Source organism: Odocoileus virginianus, chromosome 10 (genome assembly GCF_023699985.2).
Source record: "Odocoileus virginianus isolate 20LAN1187 ecotype Illinois chromosome 10, Ovbor_1.2, whole genome shotgun sequence".
Taxonomy (NCBI): Eukaryota; Metazoa; Chordata; class Mammalia; order Artiodactyla; family Cervidae; genus Odocoileus; species Odocoileus virginianus.
Window position 1 is genome coordinate 34,358,623 of NC_069683.1, and position 25,178 is coordinate 34,383,800.

The 25,178-nt window shown below is 49.8% G+C and overlaps 1 protein-coding gene across 5 annotated transcripts in view; it reads left to right on the forward strand.

Annotated features, from left to right (window-relative positions):
• The window catches only part of AMPD3 (adenosine monophosphate deaminase 3), a 50,583-nt gene that overhangs the window by 6,358 nt on the left and 19,047 nt on the right, over nucleotides 1–25,178 (forward strand). For all 5 annotated transcript variants that reach the window (XM_020911114.2, XM_070473380.1, XM_070473381.1 and 2 more), the window contains exons 2-5: nucleotides 5,668–5,893; nucleotides 18,438–18,642; nucleotides 21,722–21,884; nucleotides 24,255–24,474. In XM_020911114.2, coding sequence (XP_020766773.2) covers nucleotides 5,673–5,893; nucleotides 18,438–18,642; nucleotides 21,722–21,884; nucleotides 24,255–24,474 — 809 coding nt within the window. In that variant the 5' untranslated portion in view covers nucleotides 5,668–5,672. The remainder of the gene's footprint in view (nucleotides 1–5,667; nucleotides 5,894–18,437; nucleotides 18,643–21,721; nucleotides 21,885–24,254; nucleotides 24,475–25,178) is intronic.

Sequence of the window (25,178 nt, forward strand, 5' to 3'; positions counted from 1 at the left end):
CTTCTCACTGCAGCGGCTTCTCTTGTTGGGCTGACTGGCTCTAGGGTGCACAGGCTCAGTCATTGTGGTGTGAAAAGTTAGTCACCCTGTGGTGTGTGGGATCTTCCTAGACCAAGGATCGAACCCATGTCCTCTGCTTTGGCAGGTGGATTCCCAACCACTGGACTACCAGAGTAGTCCCCTCAAGCAGCTTTCTGGACCAGAGGATTTCTAAATGTCAAGAATCTGCTAGTAGGAATTGTGTGTGTGAATTCCCATGAAGGACTATGGTATGCAGTATTGTATAAGCCTTCTGGCATTTTATGTTCTACAGACTACACTTTGGAAAATGCTCGTTTAGACCAGAACTTTCTATGGTCTGGTTAAAGTTCTAGAATGAGACTCCTGGATGTGCTAGGTCCAAGTCAGTTCTCAGATGCACGGGCTAGGATGCTCCATGGCAGCCCCATCCTAACCCCCTCCCCCCCTCCCACTCCAAACACACTAGCCGAAGGAATCATTTGCCTTTCCTCCCTCTGGCAAAATAGTACTAAGGGCTCAGGTTTTTTTCCCCCCCTCCATTTTAAGGTCGTTTAATTATTTAATGAATACACATGACCGTCCCTCTAGGTTGCTTGTAGCCTGCTGGTTGCACTGTTTATGAAACAGCTGTGAGGACAGGTGGGTCTTAATCTCTGGGTAGCTAAAGCCCAGCAGCAGCCCGAGGATCGTGTGTCAACCCTGTAATCCCACTCTGGACGCACAGGAATTATTATGCAGCTCAGGAAGGCACAACCTCACGATTGGACATGAGGAGGTGACTCAGGCCCAAGCCAGGGCTGGAGCCAGCCTCCCAGTAAACAACTGGCCCCATCCTCTCTGGGCGCTTCTCCCCAGGGTTTCAACAGCACCACAGAAATAGCCCTGTTGCTCATGGTTATTTCCCAGACCCACGCCGCTGCTCTAAGTCCCTGGGAGGCCGGGTGTCTGTTGTGAGCTTCCCCACAGAGGACTGTCCTTCTCCTAAAGGGCGGGTGAGGAGTGGGACTTCGCGCCCTGGGAGGCTGTAGTGATCCACCCGGACTGCTCCGTGGCCTACCTGAGGCAGGCAGCCGGGCAGCTGCTGGTGGCCGCATCCAGCCGGCCCTCAGGAGGCTTCTCCAAGCTGGAGGCCCACGTGGGAGCTGACGGCGGCAGTAAGGAGGGGCTCGGGGCAGGTGGGCTTGGCCGGGGCAGGTGGCAGGCGCTTCTTTCCTGGGGGTGGGGGGTGGGCGGGCAGGCCCACTGCTCTGGCTGAGCCGGTCAGGTTGCCCTGTCATCTCTGATGTGCAGCTCCCTTCCGGGAAGGAGCCGAAGGAGGCAGTCTCTCATCCTCACCTGCTCCCGCCCTTCCCTCCCCTTGAGCTTCTGTCCTTTCCCCCTCTTAGGGGTTGGGGGAGGGGCTCGCATTGGCAACTGGCCCAGAGCCCCCTCCCCCCTGCACCGCCAGTCTTGGGGTGCTCCCAGGAAGGTTGCTTCGGGGTGGGGGGCCCTCTGAGGGGACCAGGGCAGGCTTGTAAGATGAGCCTGGTCGCGAGGCAGAGCCTGAAGTGAGGTTCAGAAACGGAAGCAGCGCAGGTGATGGTATCGCAGCTAGCACTAGTGCTCAGCTTTCGGGAGGGGTCTGGACGTTCGAGGGAGGGGGTGGCTTATCAGCTGTGGTTGGTCAGGAAGGCTGAATGTACTCTTGCCTAGGGCGGCAGCAGCAGCTTGAGTTTCCTGCTCTGAAGGGGGCTGTGAGTGGGGCCGGGACACCACTTTCTGGACACAGCAGCCGTGATAGCTGGCATTACCTGGGCCCTTTAGGACTCTTGGAAATTTTCCACTTCCATTTCATATTCATGGAAGAAATTCCAGCCCAGACGTATCCTGCTGCTGCTCAGGGCTGCTCACAGATATGCAAAGCAGAGACCTCCCACCACAGCAGCAGACAGCCCAGCTAGCTGCTCTCACACTGACTCAGTTCTGCCTCCCGGACAGCACGCAGCCCTTGGTCCGAGTGCGTCACCTGGATGGCATCCTCAGGAGCAGCCATGGGGACCCCAGTGCCAGGCTCAGGTCTGTGTCGTGGGTTCTGACCTTGGGAGTCTGGCAGGAGCGAGAAACAGCTTCATTTGTGTAGCGAAGGGATTTTTAAGAGGCACTGTGCCCCTTTTCTGGAGAGGCTGTGATGCCGTGATAAAGTGCCTGTTTGTTGAAATTGGTGGCATATTACAGCTGTCTAACTTTGGGACACTTTGCCGCCAAGCTCACTGGAGGGTGCGGTGTTCTATGTCACAGCGACATAAGCTGTATAACTAGCCAATGCCAGTGAATTCTCAGTTGAGCCTCCCAAGCGTGCTGGCTTCAGCTGACAAGTGGTTGAAAGTCAGGCCTGAACTGGCGGTTGGTGCTGAAGCTCTGCTGGGCGTGTGTACAGTTTACTTTCCTCCACATGCCTGACCTGGCCGGGGTCTCTGGGTCTGAGAAGAGAGGCAGGCTCTGGAGGGAGGGGTCGGCAGGTGGGACTTGTCTGCCAATGATGTGCAGAAGACAACAAATATCCAGAAGGCTCCTAAGACCCACTGATTTAGCCCAGCACCCTGGCTAGGTTACTTGGTCAATTCTAAGGCATGGAGTAGTCTTCACCAGTTTATTGAAGATGTTGGTAGTAGTGCTGCAGGGGATTCATATGGATAATGACACAAAGGTCTCTGGGGAGATGGTACTGTGTGGTCCTCAAGTCTTTGGTGTGCCCGATGAATCTGGGGTGAAGAAGCTATGGAATGCAGCACTTCCCTAATTATTGATCCCAGGACCTGTTTCACAGCAACAGGTATTGACTTCTAATGAGACCCAATATGGAAAAGACTGACTTAAACTATTTGAGCTAAAGAAAAAGGAAGATCACTTGTAGAAGGATGCATCCTCTAAAGTATGTTTAGTTGACTTGAGTAAACTAAAAATGCTTTGTGGAAAAATTGGCAGGATCTGGCATAAGAGCCCTCGGACACAAAAGACACCCCCAGATGGCCCACTTCTGAGGGGATGTGGCTGGGTCATGCTTGTGTGTGTTTAGTGGGGTATAAGGAGGCGGTGGTGAGCAGCGTCTGTGATGCTATCGCAGCTAAAGGGCTAAAGCTAATGCAGAGATGGGTCTTAAAAGTGGTATTCCTTTTGGACTGGCCTTTCTGGTGTGGATTAGATGGGAGAGGACCCTGATGGCCAAAATATGGGATGCAGACATTTGATTAGTTTTCCTATTTTTCTCTTTTTAGAACTCTTGAGTCTATTCATTTTCTTGGTTTTTGTGCAAATGACATTACAATAGCATCAGTGATCAAAATCAGATATTGCCTCTCCCACTGGCTGTCCTGCCATCTGGTCATTTAAGGATGTCTCTTGCAGCCTTGTTCCATAAGGGGATGTGTTTTTGCATCATTGTAATCAGAGCTTGGGAACAGTTTCATGTATTAGTTTTTTCATTTGCTGTTATCTCACAAGGTATTTTTTTATGTGATGGCACTGTCCTTGTGATTATAATTTTGGTTGCTTCATGTTCTTTTTCAAGTGAGTATGCTCTCGTCTGAACCTTTTAAAGCTATTTCTATGAAGAGTGCAGGTAAACATCTTTGTGCATTTTCCTTCCTTCAGATTCTTTTCTTAGAAGCAATTTCTCAAGTGGGCTTACTGTTTCAGATGCTTGAATGCTTTATGGCTTTTGCTGCCCCTTGCCTGGAGCCCTTTAAAGATCTGGAAAGCTGCGCTTGACAGAGGCCTTAGATTTGGGGGATGGGGAACAAAGTTGGTCCAGCTTTGTTCACCCCTAACAGCTCCTCCTGGGTCCAGCTCTTTGTCTTTCTCTCCATTTCTTCCTTCTGTCACCTTCTTCTCTGGCCTCTGCTCTGATGGTTTCCAGCTTCCTCTTCTCTGCCATCAGGGTGTGGTAATCTCCACAGCCAGCCGTTCCTCTTCATCTTTGCAGGATGCTATCTTGGTCTCCGCTGCCACAGACCAGCACAGATGCGTTCTGGGCTGCCTCTCCCCTCCCACTCAAGTCCCGAGGGGTGAGAGGGGCCCAGGAAAGGCCTGGCCCTGGGGGCGGAAGGAAGGAGGAAATTAGTTTCACAGTCTAAGGGCCCACAGAGGTTTTGTAGAATACCTCTCTGTATAGCCTGTCCTTTAAGCAGCCTGCTTTCCTCTTGCCTGTCTGTGTCATGAATTAGACCCACAGGCCGCAGAGAAGACCAGAGCAGAAGCTCTCCTGGAACCAGAAACCTCACTGGTACCTAGAATTATGGTGCTTAGAACTGAGAGGGCCTCGGAGACCACTTAGTCCAGTCCCTTTATCTCACAGATGAGAACATGGGGAGGCGTAAAGAGTGACCGCCCCCAACTGCTCAGAGTCCCTCCTCCCCTGAAAGTGCTTCCTCTCCCTGCCAGAGAGCAGCGGGGCACTGTCTCAACAGTCAGCCTCTGTCTGCCTGGTGGAATCACGTCTCTCTTTAAACCCTCCTTAGAGAAACCGGATTGACAGAAAGCTCCTCTCCTGGAGCTGTTCCTGGTGAAGGTGGCTTGTGGAAGGGATACAGTATCGGTCTGCTCCGTAGGTGGGATGCTGGGGACAGCGAGGGGACCTGCCTGGACCCCCAAATGGGCAGAGAGAAGAAGCACAGTTTCGGGGTTCAGAGGACAGATGCCGGAACCAGATTCGTGTGCTCAGAGCCCCTGAGCAGAGGCTCATAGAGGAAAGGGACGGGAGCCAGTGGCTGAGAACAGCGCAGGTCATGGCCTGCTTATTAAATGTGTGACCCTGGGCAAGTTAGCTCTCTGCGCCTTCATTCTCTCATCTGTAAAAGGGGAACAAGAGGACTAACTGAGTTAGTACATGTATAGGGCTTGACAGAGCACACTTACTACGTGCTATATAAGTGTTGAAAGACAGGCAAAGAAAAGAACCAACCAGGCGATTTAGGCCAGCTACTGATAGTGAGAAGCCAGTGTGCAGAGGAGGTAAGGGCAAGCTTCTTTGCGGATGTGAGTCTTCAGCCGGGCTGTGAGAGATAAGGAGTCTCCCTGTCCCCAGATTTTTATTCTCCTGGCTGTCCTGTTAGAGGTTCCAGAGGGTTTGGGAGATGGTGCCACTGTGGTTTCCTTTCAGCAACAGTTCTCATTTTGTGTAGTGAGGAATGCAGCTGTGGATCTCCTGGGATCTTCACCAATCATTAGACCCTTTGGGCTTTGGCCTTCCTCTTTATGCAGTGAGCAGGTTTGGTCACTGTAGCACCCCACATGGCCTCCTCATCATTTACAGGAGGGGTCTGAACTCTCCCCTCCACAGGAGGTGGGAAGGGTGGGGCTTGCCTGTGCACAGAGGATTCCCTGGGTTTGGGAAAACAGTAGAACACTTGGTTGGAGAGTTCATGCTTTCACTTTGGAGCGTTTGCTTTCTCCTGAGATGTAAGTGGGCCTATACCTTTCACATTTACTCACTTATGGAGCTAGTTGTAAAAATTGGCCTGTTGGGCTTGGTCCGGGGAATTCCTGAGTAGACAGTGGACCCCAAAGACTGGGGCACCTGGCCCTTTTTTCAGTGCCTTCTACCCTGCACACCAGTGACTCAGGTGGTCTAGTAGTTCTTGGCTCACGTTGGTTCTCTTTTTCTGTCAGCCGAGATGCCGCGCCAATTCCCCAAACTGAACATCTCCGAGGTGGATGAGCAAGTCCGGCTCCTGGCCGAGAAGGTGTTTGCTAAAGTGCTCCGGGAAGAGGACAGCAAAGATGCCCTGTCCCTCTTCACAGTCCCTGAGGACTGCCCCATCGGGCAGAAGGAGGCCAAGGAGAGGGAGCTGCAGAAGGAGCTGGCGGAGCAGAAGTCCTTGGAGACCGCGAAAAGGTTTGTCCCCCTGACCTGGGTGGGGTTGTGCAGACACAGGTGGGCTGCGGGCGCTTGTCTTGTGATGAGGTGCCTTGTGTGAAATCGGCTGTCCTGGGAGCTGAATTTAGTTCTTAATCAGGACTATTTAACTCACCACGTGTTCACTGAAGGGTGTTGTGGTGCCTTTGGTTGAAAAGATGGAAAACCACTTTCTCTACTGCTGTTTTAAAAACAAATCATGTGCCTAAATACACACGATTTCCAAATAACATTTCCATCTTCTTTCTAGAAACTTGAGGATTTCTTGGGAAACATCAATTATACTTCTTTCATCACTTGACAAGTATTTTGCGTTGTTAATTAACTCAGCTCACTATTTGCCAGGTGTTGCGCTGGGCACTGGGGATGTATTAATGAACTAGATATAGTCCCTTCGGTGTAGAGCTTACAGTTGGTCTAGAGAGTAATTGACTGGGAAAATTAATTGATAAATGACAAGTTGTGATAACTGCTGTGTCAGTCAGAGTCTAACCAGAAAAGCAGAAACTCCTTGAGTACTGGAAGTAGGATGTTTTCTCAGGAAATTGGTTACAGAGGTGATAAAGAACCAAGCAGTGGGGAGAGAGGCCGCCCAGAGAGTAGACACAGTAGGAAGCAGCTGTCACCCCAGCCTGGAGAGACAGTGGAGGGAAGTGGGGTTGCTGGAACTTGGGGCGGAGGAGTGGGAACTGCAGTGGCCTTTCCAATGGAAACTGGAGCCTCTGGGGTGATGCACCAGCCGCAGAGATGGCCTCCGAAGGCCGAGATGGAGACAAGAGATACCTGGCTTTAATCTTTCTGGCACGTTCTCGTTTCCCCCACTGGTTGCCATCGTCCAAGCCTAGCCAGAAGCCAGCTGACACGGGAGAGGGAGTCCTTTTTCAGGTTGGGTAGTTAAGGAAGGTGACATTGTAGCTGATGCAAGGGTGTAAGGGAGCCAGCTACTGTAGAGCTGGGTGAGCGCCTTATAGGCGGAGGAGCCTGGGCAAAGGCCCTTGGGTACCTTCAGGGAGGCCTGTGTACAGTTGAGGTGTGGTAAGGGTGAAGTGCCGTGGTCTCTATCTGGAGGGGCAGACAGGGCCCAGATCAGATTGGCCTGTGCTCCCTGGGAAGTAGTTTGGATCTCTAAGTGCATTGGGAAGCCTCCACCTTTGAGTTTATCTCACCGGTGTTGTGCTGTGTACTTAGTTCTTGCAGTTGTGTCCACCTCTTTGTGACCCCATGGACTGCAGCCTGCCAGGCTCCTCTCTCCATGGGATTCTCCCGGCAGGAATACTGGAGTGGGTTGCCATTTCCATCTCTAGGGGATCTTCCCAAACCAGGGATTGAACCTGCATCTCCCGTGTCTCCTCCATTGCAGGTGGGTTCTTTACCCTCTGAGCCATCTGGGAAGCCCATCTCACCTGGGAGAGCAGAATTAAAGACTAGAAAGCTTTGAGGAAGTGTCTGGTGGGGAGCTAGGTGCCTGCCTGGCTGGCACACTGCAGACCTGAACAGATAAGGTAGTGGAACTTGAGCCTTCTCTGCAACCTAGTCCATCTTCAGGTCCTTCCTAAGGTACCACCTCATTTTAAAAGGCAAGTCCTTTCTTTCCTTGGTAGTATAGAACTTCAGTACTTGGGTGACATTTTTTAGGAGAGTAGTGAAAAATCAAGTACTGGTATAAGGGCAAGAACAGAGCTTTATCATGTAGAATATAAGTGCTTCCCTTCCTCTGAGGGGCAGTGAGCCCATGAAGTGAAGGGGTCGTTGATGTCATTAGCTAGTGAGGTGGTCACAAGGTACCCTGGAGAGTAAAGCAGAGCCTGACTGTGGAGACCCTCGTCCATACTTTGCTGGCTGAATAGACGTTATGAAGTGAATGCTCTGCAGGACCTTCTGTCTTCTGAATTGAGCATTTTGGACCCTTAATAATGAGAAGGAGTCCTGACATTTTGTATTACTAGAAATGATAGGTTTCTGAGGTCAGTTTCCATTACAGAGAGACTCTGGACCTGACATCTGCAAAAGAGATTCTTCTGTTATCAACGCCCAGGCTAACAGCAAGCCTTCTTTCTCTTGAGTCCAAACGATGCTGCATGGTTTCCAGAAATTCCTCTGCAAACTTCTCTCCAGAAGTTTCATTCTTTTCCCTACTTGTTAGGTTGTGGTGGTCTTGGTTTGCAGCTGTCTGCCCCCTTTGACTAGAAGCTCCCTGAGGACTGTGTCTGGCTCCCACTGTATCCCAAGAATCCAGCCCAGAACCTAACCTGTGTTGGTGAGCAGTGGTCCTGTGGTAGGAGAAAGACATGCTGTTTCTCCACTGCCACCACAGACACTACCTCAGAGTGGCCACGGCTCCCTGGGTCACTGTGTTCTGCCACTCACTGGGATGCTCTGTGACCTTGGGCCATTAGGAAACCTCTCTGTGCCCCAGTTTTTCACCATCTGTAAAGTCAAGAGCTACTTTCATGGGATGTTGTGAGCAATGAGGCTTAGGGCAGGGCCTGGATCATGGTAAGCCCCATGGAAATTTTAACTATTTGTCCAACTTCCTACAGCAGAGATGGGCAGCAACCTTACAGTGGGCTAAGTTAATTTGTATATTATACTTTGTTGTTCAGTTGTTCAGTAGTGTCCAACTCTTTGCAATCCCATGGACTGCAGCACACCAGGCTCCCCTGTCCTTCACTGTCTCCCGAAGTTTGCTCAAACTCATGTCCATTGAGTCGGTGATGCCATTCAACCATCTCATCCTTTGACCCCCTTCTCCTCTCCCTCAGTCTTTTGCAGAATCAGTGTCTTTCTCAGTGAGTCTGTTCTTCACATCAGGTGGCCAGTCTTGTAGCTTCAGCTTTAGCATCACTTCTTCCAATGAATATTCAGGGTTGATGTCCTTTAGGATTGATTGGTTTGATCTCCTTGCTGTCCAAGGGACTCTCAAGAGTCTTCCAGCACCACAGTTCAAAAACATCAATTCTTTGGTGCTCAGTCTTCTTTATGCTCCAACTCTCACATCTGTACTTGACTACTGGAAAAATCATAGCTTTGACTAGATGGACCTTTGAATGCAAAGAAATGCCTCTGCCTTTTAATACACTGTCTAGGTTTGTTATAGCTTTTCTTCCAAGAAGCAAGTGTCTTTTAATTTTGTGGCTGCAGTCACTGTCTGCAGTGATTCTGGAGTCCAAGAAAATAAAATCTGCCACTGCTTGCACTTTTCCCCCATCTATTTGCCATTAACTGATGAAACCAAGTTCTATGATCTTAGTTTTTTGAATGTTGAGTTTTTTTTTTTTTTTTAATGTTGAGTTTTAAGCCAGCTTTTTCACTCTCCTCTTTCACCTTCATCAAGAGGTTCTTTAGTTTCTCTTTACTTTCTGCCACTAGACTGGTATTATCTGCTTGTCTGAGGTTGCTGATACTTCTCCTGGCAATCTTGATTCTAGTTTGTGATTCATTCAGCCTAGCATTTAACGTAATGTACTCTATATATAAGTTAAATAAGCAGGGTGACAATATACAGCCTTGACTTACTCCTTTCCCAATTTTGAACCAGTCCATTGTTCCATGTCCATTCTGACTGTTGCTTCTTGACCTGCATATAGTTTCCTCAGGAGGCTGGTAAGGTGGTCTGGTATTCCCATTTCAAAGAATTTTCCACAGTTTGTTGTACAAACTTTAGCATAGTCAATGAAGGCTTTAGCATAGTTAATGAAGCAGAAGTAGATGTTTTTCTGGAATTCTCCTCCTTTTTCTATAATCCAACGGATGTTGGATTATATAGGATTATATAATATTAATATATTATATAATAATATATATTCTATATAATATATAATAATAATATAGGATTATATAATATATAATATAGGATATTATAGGATCTCTGGTTCCTCTGCCTTTTCTAAATCCAGTTTGTACATCTGGAAGTTCTCCATTCACATACTGTTGAAGCCTTGCTTGGAGGATTAGAGCAATTTTGAGCATTGCTAACATGTGAAACGAGTGCAGTTGTATGATAGTTTGAACATTCTTTAGCACTGCCTTTCTTTGGGATTCTTTTTTCCAGTCCTGTGGCCATGGCTGAGTTTTCCAAATTTAATGGCATATTGAGTGTGGCACTTTAATAGCATCTTCCTTTAGGATTTTAAATAGCTCAGTTGAAATTCCATCATCTCCACTAGCTTTGTTTATAGTATTGCTTCCTAAGGCCCACCTGACTTCACACTCCAGGATTTCTGGCTCTAGCTCTAGGTGAGTGACCACACCATCTTCATTACGTGGGTCCTTAAGATCTTTTTTGTATAGTTCTTCTGTGTATTCTTGTCACCTCTTTTTAATCCCTTCTGCTTTTGTTAGGTCCACATTAAGCTTCAGTTCAGTTCAGTCGCTCAGTCGTGTCTGACTCTTTGCGACCCCATGAATCGCAGCACGCCAGGCCTCCCTGTCCATCACAAACTCCCAGAGTTTACTCAAACTCATGTCCATCGAGTCGGTGATGCCATCCAGCCATCACATCCTCTGTCGTCCCCTTCTCCTCCTGCCCCCAATCCCTCCCAGCATCAGGGTCTTCTCCAATGAGTCAACTCTTTGCATGAGTTGGCCAAAGTATTGGAGTTTCAGCTTCATTGTCAGTCCTTCCAATGAACACTCAGGACTGATCTCCTTTAGGATGGACTGGTTGGATCTCCTTGCAGTCCAAGGGACTCTCAAGAGTCTTCTCCAACACCACAGTTCAAAAGCATCAATTCTTTGGCACTCAGCTTTCTTCACAGTCCAACTCTCACATCCATACATAACACTGAAAAAACCATAGCCTTGATTAGACAGACCTTTGTTGGCAAAGTAATGTCTCTGCTTTTTAATATGGTATCTAGGTTGGACATGACTTTCCTTCCAAGGAGTAAGCATCTTTTAATTTCATGGCTGCAATCACCATCTGCAGTGATTTTGGAGCCCCCCAAAAAGTCTGACACTGTTTCTACTGTTTCCCCATCTATTTGCCATGAAGTGATGGGACCAGATGCCATGATCTTAGTTTTCTGAATGTTGACCTTTAAGCCAACTTTTTCACTCTCCTCTTTCACTTTCATCAAGAGGCTTTTTAGTTCCTCTTCACTTTCTGCCATAATAGTGGTGTCATCTGCTCATCTGAGGTTATTGATACTTCTCCTGGCAATCTTGATTCCAGCTTGTGCTTCTTCCAGCCCAGCGTTTCTTGTGATGTACTCTGCATGTAAGTTAAATAAGCAGGGTGACGATACACAGCCTTGATGTACTCCTATTCCTATCCAATCTGTTGTTCCATCTCCATTTCTAACTGTTGCTTCCTGACCTGCATATAGTTTTCTCAAGAGGCAGGTCAGGTGGTCTGGTATTCCCATCTCTTTCAGAATTTTCCACAGTTTATTGTGATCTACACAGTCAAAGTTCTACATTCAAAAGACCTGGGTCACTTACTGGCTATGTGTCCTAATCTGCAAAATCAAGATAAGAATATCCACTTGATAAGCTTTCAAATTCTGAACGATGATGCTGTGAAAGTGCTGCACTCAATATGCCAGCAAATTTGAAAAACTCAGCAGTGGCCACAGGACTGGAAAAGGTCAGTTTTCATTCCAATCCCAAAGAAAGGCAATCCCAAAGAATGCTTTCAGCCCCTCTGCTCAGTAGAGGCACTGTTATGCAAATATTCAGATGTGAACTGTCTGGAGGAGGAGCTCTCTCTGCAGCTTCTTTTTCTCTCACTTGTCCCTGACACTCTGGAACGTAAATGGTAACATGGAGCACTCTCGCAAGGAACCCCAAAGCCTGGAGCCAAAAGCAGGTTTACAGATACCCAGAGTCTTTGGATTTGTGTTTCAAACTGTGACCTTAGATGGGACTTCCCAGTTTGGAAAAAGGTCTCCCTCACCCTGGCTCCTCTGACAAGCCCGAATGTTTCTGGTACTTGGAGAAAGCTTTTTTGTACAACCATTCTCTTTTTCGCTCTTGTTATTAAAAAAGAATTTAAAAAAGACTATTTAAAGTCTAATGCAAAGGCACTAACTAGAACTTGGAAGTAAAACAGCTTCTTAGAAAAAGAATGAGAAACTTGGATTGTGAGTAAGAAAGATGGCACCTAAAACACAGAGGCTGCTGTCAGGATTCCAGCAGTTCTAAGAGCTGAACTGGGCTCAGTCATAAACCTCCCAGGGCTGGGGGCCTTCTCCAGGGAGCTGGCACCCCAGGCTGCTCAAAAAGGTGCTCGGTTTGCAGGCCAGATAAGGAGGTCAGCAGTGACGTCTTGCTGCAGGGACCTCTCTGCCTCCTTAGGAAGATGACATTGACCAGGCCTCTATGGAGACTCAAGGTACGTCAAGGTGAGCAGGAGGGGTAGGCTGTCTATGGAATCAAAGTTAGGAGGCAAAGACAAGAGGACTGAAAAACCCTGCTGGCACCCAGAAGCTCTCTGTTGTTCACTTTGAATTTCATCATTTCATCTAGCCAGAGCTCACCCAACCTGCACATATACATAGCTGGAATGTAGCCAGCATGGGTGACAACCCTGTAAGAATATCTGATGTGCAGCCAAAATGCACATCAGGGCTCCTTTGGCACTCTACTTCTTCTTGTTTTTAAACAGCTTTATTGAGGTGTAATTCACATACCATATAATCCATTCATCTAAAATGTACGATTCAATGGTTTTTTAGTATATTTGCAAGGTGGAACCATCACCACAGTGAATTTTAGAACATTTTTTTCAACCCTTCCCCCCTGAAAGAAATCCTGTATGTCTTAGCTGCCATCCCCCCAGTTCTCTCACCCCATCTTCTGTTCTTGTTTCACACTGAGTTCTAATAAGCTTGGTTATTTTGTTTCTTATCCTGTGACAGATTTAAGGAAGCAAATTAAAAGTGGGAGAGGGACTTGTATAGGCAAGTCACAGGTGTGTTGTGCAGTGATTACGAACTCAGACTTTGGAACCAGACCAGCTGGGTTCAAGTGATGGCCTGTGTCTTAGACTGAGTGGCCTCAGGCAAGGACCGTCAGTTCCTATTTCCTGATCTGAAAAACGAGGATGATGGACCTACCTTGTGAGAATTAAATGAGCTAATAAGGATGACTGCTTAGCACCCTTGCTTAGACATCATTAGTGCTCTTGTTTTTGTTATTATTTAACAGTTCACAGTGAGAGAGGAAACAGAATAATTATGAAAATCAGACCCAAGAATTCAAAGCACAGCAGTCTTGGGACAAAATGTCTCTAAGCTGGTGACTGAATAACGCGATGATGACGCTGAGTCACATAGAGAAGTTTCAATTGTGTTCAGCATGCACTGATTCAGATACAGGAATTATGAATTTCATTTTTAAAAGCCACACTGAAGTTGTTTTTAGAGTATAAAGGGGACAGCCATCTGATGGGAAGAGCCAACTCATTGGAAAAGACCTTGATGCTGGGAAAGATTGAGGGCAAGAGGAGAAGGGGAAGACAGAGGATGAGATTGTTGGATGGACTTGAGTTTGAGTAAACTCTGGGAGATAGTGAAGGACAGGGAAGCCTGGCGTGCTGCAGTCCATGGGGTCACAAAGAGTCAGACACGACTTAGCAATTGAACAGCACCAAAAGAGGACAGAGTTTATCTGAAAAATTTAGCTCTCCAGAACAATTACTTCCCTAAGTAAACTAGAGAAACATATTTGTTATGACTCAAACATAGCACAGCTAAATCATTTTGTTTTATGAAACTTCTTACATCAGGGGTAAGTCATGTCTAAGTTTAGGGCCATTGACAAAGGAGCTTCATTTGGAACAGGTTAATTTATCTGCTTTTAAGGTTAAGAAGAGAGCTTAAGACTTAACAGATGAGGAAGATCTTACTTCACTGTGCTCTCTGGGGAGGAAGAGTGGCTGAGAAGGGCTGGGGAGAGGGGGAGAGAGATCCATAGAGACCTACACATGGTCAGGAGCAGTGGGGGGGCAGTGGCGGGTCTCAGGGGCAGGTGAAGGGAGAGATGGCTGAGGTTCTGAGTCTTCAGACCTGATGGGCTTCAGTGTGCAAGTCAGCTACACCCATGCAGTCAGACACGCCGAGTATATGCTCTGTGCCCTCTGCACACCCACCTTTGGGTGCCCACCATGCAGCACGTGTCACAGTCGGCTTGCCCGCCTTCTCCTTTCCAGATAGGCTGAGACCTCTGGTTTCACAGAGTAGGTGTCAGCTCTTCAACTGCTCCCCTCCTTAGACCCAGGTCCCCACTTCTATGTGAATCAGCGGAAGCAGTAGGAGCAGATGAGCCTGTGGAAGTGGGAATGCCTGCCCCACTTAACGCCATTCAGATTCAGAATTGTTAATAAAATCTTGCGCTAGTGTATGACTCCTGCTTCAAGCCTTTAGCCTAGTAATTCTCATCTGGAGTGGTCTGGGCTGCCAAAACAACCTAAGTGTGTGTGTTTGTGAGTGTATAGAAGGGCTTCAAACAAGTCTCCCATTCAGGAATGTTCCCCTCTCCCTCTGGGAATGAGGCAGGGAGCCTTCTCTGACCCTCCTGCTCTCCGACTTCCACTCTCAGTCTGGGTTAGAGTCTAGAGTCTCCTCTGGAATCCCGAAATATCAGGTTGTCTCATCACACTAACCACGTCGTGTGATGATAATCTATTGAACTGTCTGGGCATCGAGGTCAGCCTCTGGAGTCAGAGGAGTATTTTGTCTATCCGTCAATCCCCAGGACCTGGCACATGGTAGTTGAGTAAAGTGAAATCCACTGTGCCTACTGACCCACTGTATGTTGTTCAGAGCCTTTGGTGAAAGGTTCCCCTGGCCAGACCTCACAGGGTGGTGGCTGCAGGCTCCTGAGAAGACACTGACTCTTCCCTGAAAGAGCATGGAGGCTCTGGGGCTCTTAACTGGAGTGCCTAGGAGCAGGGAAGATCTGGGGAGCGGGCAGGGTGAGGGTGGGAACAGAGAGTGACAGGGACAGGCAAGGGCCGTAGACGTGGTGGGGGCAGCAGGCAGGTGCTGAGAGATGCGCGCTAACAGCCCAGATGAGCAGGTCGGGTCTGGTGGGACACGAAGGTCCCTGCAGCCCAGGAGGGAGGACAGAGCTGCTCCCTGGCCCTTTGGACCCTCAGGCTTGGCCTGGAGCTGGTGTCCTTATAACCGCACTCCTTTCAGTTCTTTGGCAGGAGTGCCTTTCTGCCAGGTGGACCTGTGGGTGGGGAAGGGAGGGGGTGGGCCAGTGGTGGCAGAGTGAGCTGGCGTACTCTGTGTCCCGAGGGCTCACATGAGGGGCAGCAGGTGGAACTGCGGATAGACAGATCTTGGCCCACGACAAGGAAGTGCTTTCTAACAGTGGCCGCAGATCGTGTTTTGTTCACCTTGTATTTGCATGCTTGGCACTGGCATGGCTCCAGAGTAGGTCCTTAGGAAATGGTTTTTGAATAAATGAGTGACTGCTGACGTCTTATTCAGAAATGTACTGAGCTGTCCATCACTGGATGTATTCAGACAAAGGCTGCCTTGGAGGATTGGGGTGTGTAGCTTTAAAATCCTTTCCAGCCAGGATACTGCATGGTTCTATAATTCAGAAAAAGCATTTGGTTAGTTCATTGTTTTGATGCAGGTGGGGCTTCAGACAGCCTTGAGAGGGCTAGGACACACACACACACACTCTCTCAGTCACTCAGCTGCCGCTCTCCACGTTGGTGGCTGAGCCTCAGCTGCGCAGAATGGAAACGAGATGTGGACCTGTGTAGACAGAGTTTCTAGAATGTCCCCCCAGAGATGTCCTTCCCTAATCTCCAGACCCTCTGAATATGATGAGGCATCGCTCCTGTGATTCTGCTGTGCTGTGTGGCTCAGTGGACCTGAAGGTCGGGAGGTGAGTGGGCCTGACCTGGTCACAGCAGCCCGAGTGCAGGGAGCCTTCTCGGGGTCACGGAGGGGGAGGTCAGAGATTCCAAGTGCCAGCGCCAGGCACTGTGCCAGGCTTAGAAGATGGAGGGCGCTGTGTGCAAGAATCAGAGGGTGACCCCTGTCCCATAGCTAGTGAGGAGCCAGGGCCTCAGTGTAGGGCCATGTGGAGATGAATTCTCCAACCGTCTGCATGAAAGCAGACTCTTGAAAGTGGACTCTTTCCCAGGGTCTCCAGTTCAGAGGCTAGTGTGGCCAACCTCCTGGTTTTGGCCTTTTGATACCCTGGGCATGCATAGAGCCCAGCCGTGCCCACCTGGACATTTCACGTATAGCACTGTGAGCCGGTGAGTGGGGGCTGCTTGCGGTCACCAGGCTCCTGTTTGTGGTGCAGCCGTAGAAGATGAATGCAGGGCCCTGTCCTCGCGCTCTGTTTAGCTTTTCCGGTTTTCTTAGAGACGAGCCTAATGGTTAGCTCTGGTTATTCCAAGCATTTGCCTAGGGTGTCTGGGCCCAATCTTGTTAAACCTGTACCTTATCCCTGCAAAGTCCGAAACCCCAGCCTGTGTTCACTTGTGATAATTTTGGGGCTCACCTGGTGACCAAGACTAGAGTCATCATGGATGTCTTCAAGAAGGAGAATTTGAGGTGGGGGGAACCAGCTGGTTATTCTTGTGGGCAGAGGAATATGGTCATTTCTTGGATAAGCCTGGTGGCCTCTTGCCTTAAGCAGCCTTCCAGCTTTCTGATCATGGTTGGTGTTTGTTTGTTTGTTTGTTTTTAAAATTTTCTTACCTGTTTGTCATCTTAGATATCACCTTGCTTCTCCTTAGCAGGACTGGTCCTCAGGCAACACTGGCTGAGGCTTGTGGGGGTGAAGTCAGCAGAGGGATTAAAACAGTGACCTGGTAGGCATATGAGTGACATGGAGGCCAGAGTCTTATGGGGTCTGGCTGAACCTGTCAGAACATTGGAGGGAGCCAAAAATAATAGCTCCTCCAGGTGTGAACATCCGAAAGATGCTAAAGTGGGAACCTCATCACTCCAGGTGAGTCTGCCTCTAAGGAATGATTGACAGGCATGAGTTGGCATCTTTCTTGAAATGGGATGTTTGACTCAGCTCCATGTGATGGATGGATGGTGGGTTCAGAAAAGCCTGACTGGTTGTTCCTGGAGTTCAGCCTGGGTTTCCTGAACAACCCAGTACATCTGTTATGCAGGGTCAGGGGCAGGGCAAAGACAGACTTCTGTAAAAGGGCCACCTCCACTTTCCAAGTATAAACGGCCTTGTCCCCAAGGAGGTGATAACACATATGGGCAGATAAGAACCAGAGAGCCGTGGCAAGCGGTGGGTGTATAGACAGAGCAGAGAACTGTGGTTCCCGAAAAATCGGCCGTGAGTCTGTGAGAAGAGGTCTGGCCAAGGGCCAGGAGGAAGACAGCTACTTCCGGGTGAATCATAAGGTCTGTTTACAGATCAACCGATTTCTCCACACCCTGTACTTGTCACTGGTGCCTGGAGAAGGGGGCAGGTGCTAGGGGCTCTGGAGGGTCACGGTTGTCACTGAGTCCTTCGCTGGTGGCTATAGGCTCTGGTTGTGCTGGGATTGTACCCAGGACGCTGCTGGGCCCCATGGCACAGGAGGGCAAGCAGTCAGCTTGTTGCTGGCACTGGACATTACTGGGCAGCAGTGCTGGGTTCCCTCGGAGACATAAAGAAACATGGGAGAGGGGAATGCTGATGGCCTCACCTCCCTGCTGCTGAACTTCCTGCCCAGGGATCCTAGAATTTATGGTGGTGTCATTTGAAACATAACTAATTAGTTAGTGAGGAAGGTGAGTATTCACAAATCAGCCTTGCAAATAAGCATGAGCTCATGACAGTTTAAACCAACCTGTGCCTACTTCCCCAAGAGTTTGCGAGATCATCTTTTGGTGTCAAGGTGACAGGTCCAGAGGGACCTGAAATTGATGCTGATCAGTCGCTTTCCCGTTACAGAGCTACAGATCTGTGACTGAGCCAGCAGCAGGTGGAGGGTACTGCTAGGCTGGAGGAAGGAGCAGCGGGGGAAAGGGGCACCAGGGAGGTGGGAAGCTGAGGGCTAGCTTCCTGGCTCGGACTTTGTAGAAGTCATTTCACATTCTGGACCCCTGACTCTTCCTTTGTGAAAACAGGAGGTGTCACAGTCTCTTCTGGCTCCAGTGCCCCAAATTATCAACTTTGTGAAATGTGCTGTAATTGAGACTCTTCACATGCTGGGACTCAGGAGTTTGGCTTATCTGAAGACAGCATGCTGGCCAGTTTGACATCATCCTCACTTCTTCTGCCCTCGGTGTTAGACCCCTGCTGTGTGGTCTGCTCTCTGTCTCCTGAGACATTTGCCTACTTACTTGTTCCACGTGCCGTGCGAACACAGCCCAAGCAGTTCTTAGTGGCTGCATAGAGGGGTGTCTGGGATATTGCATGTGGAGAGATGTGTGTGAGAGGAAGGCATGAATAATTAGAAACTTCTTAACGGTAGGGCCAGCACCGCTGATTAATCAGAGGCAAATTCTCCTTCCATGTCAGTAACAGAGAGTCTTTATCACTCTCCCCGATTAGCTGCTGTTGTCTCTCACTTTTGCTTGTCCTTCACTTTTAGAAAGAAAAGTTTTAAGATGATTCGATCCCAGTCCCTTTCTCTGCAAATGCCGACACAGCAAGATTGGAAGGGTCCCCCAACAGCCAGTCCGGCCATGTCTCCTGCAACCCCCGTGCTCCCTGGAGCTACTTCCCTGCCTGCGCCTGCACCCTATGCCATGCCCGAGTTCCAGCGGGTCACCATCAGTGGAGACTACTGCGCTGGGGTAAGGCGTCCCCGTGGGCTCTCTGGAGGCTGTGTGAGTGTTGTAGAGTGCGCCTTGCGCAAAAGCTGGGGTCCCATGGGGTCACGCCCAGACCGCAAAGCCTGGCTTGGTCTGCGAGTGTCTGGGAGATGGCGGGCAGAACTCTGGAGAGAAGGAGGGTTCGAGGCAAGGTGGTGGGTGTGGGTGTGTGTTTAGGGCACTGCTGTCCTTGTGGGGAGGGCCTGGGGCTTCAGGCTGGCACATCCAGTGGCCTGTAGTTTCCATATGTGCTCTGGGCCCAGAACACTGCTCTCTGTTCCTGTAACCCATTGGAGATGGTTCCAGTTTGGGCCCTTTAGAGTTCTCAGATGTTGAATGGATTCAAGTCTTGGTGTGGACTGGTTTGCGTGCCATCATGTTCTTAAACACAGGCCAGACCCTCGAACCGGGAAGAGAGTTATGACTAGAATGTGATCAAGCTTGGTTTGCACCAAGTCAGTTAACTCAGCCACTGAAAATGTGCTAATTTCACCTGGTTGGATGCTGAATTTTTATTGCTTCTTAAAGAGAAATATCACTTAGCACCAGGTTTGGTTCTGCCTTCCTGGCCCTCAACCTACTACTCATGCCTCAATTGGCTTGTTATTGTCTCTTCTTTTTAACAGTACTTTTAGAATATACAGTGTATCGGAGAAGACAGAGTGACTTATTACTCTTATAAATTTTCTTCTATTTTAACAAAATCAATAGAAGATCTTTGCATATGGCTTACAATTTAAAAGGCCCCCAAATTATATCAGTCCTCTAGCTACCCGATTCGCCTTTCCTGAGGCAGTCCTTGGTTTTGGTTTCTTGTTTATTCTCACACGGTAAACTGTGTACCTACTGTGCTCATGTAGTTGATTTATTTGTTTTTACACAAATGTTGTTACCATACATTATGCTGAGCCAAGGTTTTCCCTTAACAGTACATCATGAAGATAATGCCATATCATTATATCAAGAACTATCTTGTTTTTTTTTTTAAAACAAGTGCGTAATATTCCACTGTGTGGATGAACCATACTTTAAGTTCCTTTCTACGGATGGGGATTTTGGTTGGATTGAAAACAGCACAGGCCTTGTTTGGGATACAGCATCCTGACCAGGAATCCGTGGTGCCCACCCAACTTCCTGCATGAGGGCAGGGTAGCTGAAAGGGAGAGTGGAGGGGGCTGATAGCCAGCTGAAGGGAGGACATTGGCTGGTGTGTTAACCAGCTCTTTTCCATCAGTCTCCTTGTTGGCAGGTTGTAGGGCATGGAGCCTCTGAACTGGGCGACTGGTCCCCAGAGAGCCACCAGTTCATGAGTGGCAGGCTGACTTTGCAGGTCGCCTTGGCCCCCCATGGGTCTGCTGCCAGGCCTGAGGTGTGCAGTGGTAACAAGCTGGCTGGTCTGTTGGGATGCTGAGCCCGTCTCTGATGCCTCCAGCCCTGGCCCGAGCCCCATGCCATGCTGAGTCTGTGGATCCTGCAGATGAAGTGTTTGGCTTTGTTGTGGGCAGGAGCATATTTGTCTCTGGTGTTCTCTGCTCACCTGTGCTCTCAGAAGCCATCAGAAGGTGTAAAATGGAGTTACCACCCCCTCATGGGGACATCTGGAGTCAGGAAAGGAGAAGCTACTTCCTTAATAAAAAGCAAGGAGGAAACAAAAGTAAAAGTATAAACATATGCATGGGAAAGATATATACCTTCCTCAGAGTGGGGAGGGGGAGGGGGTAGAGTTTTAGCTGCCTCTGAGATGATCTGTTTATGTAAATGTATAAGACATCCGAAGCAGTGATAAAAAATGTTAAAACTGTCAGCGCTGGAAGGTAGATGCACAGGTGTCTGTCATCTTCAGTGCTTGTCTGTATGTTTACAACATTTCAAAACTAAAAATGATTTTTTTTTTCCACTGAAGCAGAGGGGGCCCCAGCTTTCCTCACTCTGTGCTCCGTCTTGTGCCTCTGTTTTTCACGTTTCTTATCCCCTCTTATGAATGACTGTTTAGCTGCTTATCTCCCCCAGCACGTTCAGGTTTCTGCCACACACATCCGTCCCAACAGACAGAGATGAACAAGTCCACTGGGAGGGGGGCATTTATCTCATTTGTCTCTGAGTACGAGGCAGCTCTGGGAAAGCAGAGCATCCTTGGGCTTCAGGAATCAATCCGTCCAGGGTCTGAAGTGTGGCTTTCTGACTTTCTGTGATTTATCCTCTCTGGTTGTTTCCGCAGTTGTGAGATGAGTGGCAATGAGGACCAAAATAAAACTTATGGAAAGGATCTGTCCCGTAAGCCTCTGTTGCTTGGGTGGATTGGGGTGACTGCCAGGTGAATCAGAAGCCTGGGGTTGGCAGAGCAGCGCGCTGAGCACTCAGAAGGACCCATGTATTTTCTTAACTGATCATAATGATGCTCACTCCATCAGGGACATGGTCCAGGCTGGGCCTCTTCATGTGCCGGGTGCTGCAGCAGCTGGCTTGTGGTGTGATGTGCTGAGTGCTGGCCTGGAGTGAGCACATTGGAGTACCTGCCTCCCTCCCAAGAGTCCCAAATCTCCTCCCGTGTTGGGGGGTTCCATGATTGCCAGGAGGACTCCTGGGACTCAGTGCATAGCTGCACTCATGACCAGGATTTGCTACAGTAAAAGGATGCTGAGCAAAATCAGCGAAAAGGAAGAGGTACATAGGGCAGAGTCTGGAGGAGGCCAGAGGCAAGCAGTCCCTCCCAGTGGAGTCACCAGAATGCACTTAATCACTCAGCATTTGCATGTGACAGCACATGTGAAGTGTCATCTTCCGCGGAAGCTCATTAGAGACTCAGTGGCTGAGGTTGTTACTGGGCCTGGCTGCTTGTCTGCAGAGCACACCCCTCAATCCGAGGCTTGCAAACGGAAATCAGGCGTCCAGCATACATCACAGTGTGTGTACAGACTTGTCAGGCAGAGGGAGCCTCTATGCCCACCATGGTGGGGATGCCCCTCAGACCCACATTCCCTGCTGTCTGTCTTGGTCCTACCTTGTGGCAGGTCTCACTAGATCAGCGGCCTCAGGCCTGCTCTCTGAATTTTTCCTGCAGATCACCGTGGAGGACTATGAGCAGGCTGCCAAGAGCCTGGCCAAGGCCCTGATGATCCGGGAGAAGTATGCCCGCCTCGCGTATCACCGCTTCCCACGCACCACGGCCCAGTACCTGGGTCATCGGCGGCTGGACGCCGTGCCTCCGGAGGAGGGCCTCCCAGGTACGGTGCTGTGGCGGCAGGTGGGGTTCCAGGTGGGGTACAGCCCGAGAGTTGGTCAGGATGTTTTATTGGTTGGATGTGTTTCCCTCAGATGGTGTTTTAAGGGCAGAGCCCTGGTACTGGCTTCTCCTACACTGATTTTTTTGCTCGTTTCCCAAAGGGTTGGTTTCATCTGCCCAGGTGCCTTGCTTTGAGCTGAGCTGTACAAGTTGGGGGAAGGGAAGGGGCTGAAAGGCAGTCTCTGATCTTGGGAGATGGGCAGTCTCAGCCTGGATATTTACACACAGTCAGACAGGAAATACCAAATTAGTGGTGAGGTGCCTGGATTGGGGGTAGGTAGAGAGGGTGTGTTCTCAGGGCAGGGAAGTTGGCTCTGGAGTCCAGCACACTCACATTCCGATCTAAGCTCCACTTTCTAAATACCAAAAGACCACTTTCTTGGGAAAGGAAGGCCTTTCTCCAAACCTCAGTTTTTCAATCTGTAAAATGGGAATACTAATAGTATCTATCCTTTGGGTCTGTTGTGAGGATGAAACGAGAGAATGCACGTGAAGTAGTTAGTGCAGTTCAGGATCCAGTGCACTGCTCAGTCGTGTCTGACTCTTTGCGACCCTATGGACTGTAACCTGCCAGGCTCCTCTGTACACGGGATTCTCCAGGCAAGAATACTGGAGTGGGTTGGGTTGCATGCTCTCCTCCAGGGGATCTTCCTAATTCAGAGATCAAATCTGCATCTCTTATGTCTTCTGCATTGGCAGCTGGGTTCCTTTCACTAGAGCCACTTGAGAAGCCCCTGGATCTAGTGGGTGATTGGTATAGTAGTTATGTTGATGTGCTGTGGAGTTCACTGAACAGGGGATCGGAGAAGGCAGGATGCTTTTTGGTGGAGTCTGTTTGGCCTGTGGAGACCTCAATCGTGAAAGTTGGTGGTGGGGGAATCAGATGAGGGCCTGGTGGTCTATGCCAGCACCCAGGACCCCGGGTAGAGTTGTTGCCAAGACATCTCCTCTCCGGCTTCCTTGAAGCGCTGAACCTGGACTTTGGGCATCTGTTACCACCTGGGGCTCTGGGTCTCAGCCCTCTCAGGCCCGGTTCCCTGTCTGTCTGAGGACTGATCCCACCTGCTCCACTGTTGGCAGGCAGAAATGACTGTCAAAGGTGTACTTTATACAGAGCAGAGTCCTGGAGGCCTGGGTGTGAGTGTGGTGAAGTGCAGGCTGTGGTTGACCCAGGCTTTCAGACTGCCTGCGTCTCATGGGCACTGCCCCGCATATGGGACTCATGTGCTGGCCTGTGGCCATGCCTGATGGGGGGTGTGTGTGGCATCTCTTGCCCCCTCTGTGCTGCCTTAGCCCCTGGGATGGTTCATGTCTGCTCCAGGAACAGTTTGTTCTGAGCTCTGATGGGAGACACTCAGCCAGCCGCTCTGCCTTCCTTCCTTCCTTCCATTGATGATTCCAGGATTTCCTCCTGCCTGTGGTGGCAGGGGACAGTCGGGGACCCTATGCAGGGTTGGCTGATGTGCAGAGTTGAAGCCCCTAGTTCTACTGCTACTTAGCATAACCTGTTCCTTGGCCAGAACAGAGCTTATCGAGAGAACAAGAGAGATGAGAATAACACCCTAAGATATATTTACACAGAATCTTCCTCTACCTGCTGCTGCAACCCTCACAGCAGCCCATTAAGGCAGGGCGTTATCCTCAGCTGAGCAGACAGAGTCAGGAGGTAAAGTCCCAGTTTGCTCGAAATCATAGCTGGGAAATAGCCAAGAGGTGTTTTCTGGCTCCTGTGGGCTAACAGCCCCACGGTGTGGGGACAGACAGCTCTGTCTCTGGGGGCACAGGCTCCCTATTCAATGCTTGTGGGGAGGGCTGGCTTCTCCATCTTGCCCCTTGGCCGCCCTGGGCTCAGGAAGATGTGGAAGGACAGGAACAATTATATTCCCGCTGGGCAGTCCCAGATCCTGTCTGTTCTCTTATTAGGAGAAGACGCAGCTGCCCGTCTTAATAAACTTCATGTCCCTGAACTACCCAGAAGACTGAAACTCATTTCAATTAAGTTAAAAAAAAAAATGAAGTGACAGACACAGGCCAGGGATGGTTCTAGGAAATGGGGATACAGCAGTGAACAAGATGAACATTTACCACCCAAGATAAAGACAGAGAAGTTATCTTACATAGTAGCAAGTGATAAGGAGACAAAATAAATATGGGAGGGGGAGGTGAGATGCCGGGGCAGGTTGGGGTGGTTAGGTTTTAGGTCAGACAACCAGGACAGGCCTCACGGAGAATGTGACTTTGGAGCCCTGTGGTCCTGAGGTGAGCTCCTGAGGTCAGCGGCATTTTGCTATCACGCAGTCCTGTCTTTCAGACTTTCATCCGCCCCCTCTGCCTGAAGAAGACCCTTATTGCCTGGAGAATGCTCCCCCCAACCTGGGCTACCTGGTCCGCATGCAGGGAGGCATCCTCTATGTGTATGACAACAAGAAGATGCTAGAGCGCCAGGAGCCCCACAGCCTGCCCTACCCCGACCTGGAGACCTACACGGTGGACATGAGCCACATCCTGGCTCTCATCACGGATGGCCCCACGTGAGTCCCCTTCCCCCTCCATGACCAGCTGAGTCCCCCTCTTTCTGCAGGAGCGCTGCTCTGTAGGAAGGGACCAGGGCAGGCCTTCTGCTCTGGGCTTTCCCTCAGATAAACCACCCCAGAAAGAGACGGCTTTGTGGGTTTCTCTCTTTTCCCAGTGCTTTGTGGGCTTCGGCGACAATTTTTCTTCACAGACTGGCGCATTCTTCGAGTTGCTACTGCCTGTCCCTTCCGCATGCCCAGGTGTGGAGCTCCTGCTTGCCGGTGGCCACCTGTGCACCTTAAAATGATGGTCACCCCTCACCCCAGGCAGGACGGCAGCGATGCAGAGAGTCACCAGCCCAGGGCTTTAGGGTAGATGGTGGGGGAACCATGAAGACTGTTGCTTCTGGTGTTGGTTTTTCCATGTTTCTGGAGCGGGGAGTGCACGGAGCTTGGGAGCTCTGAGCCGCAGCTCCCAGGATGCTTGTAGGCTTAGCTGGAGCTGCCCTGGCAGGGAGCGGTCTTCCTGAGTTCAGGCCCTCACTCCTTGGTGAGCATTGAAGGGGATCAGCAGTGGGGGCTGTGCCTGAGTGCCCAGCCTAGGGGAGCAGAGGAAGCCGGTCACAGGTGAGGGACTTCTCTCTTGCCCTGCCATTTGGGTTTTGCTGGGAGTGGGGTGACGCCAGTTTCCAAGGGAGGAGAGTGGGCCCCGAGGGGATGGA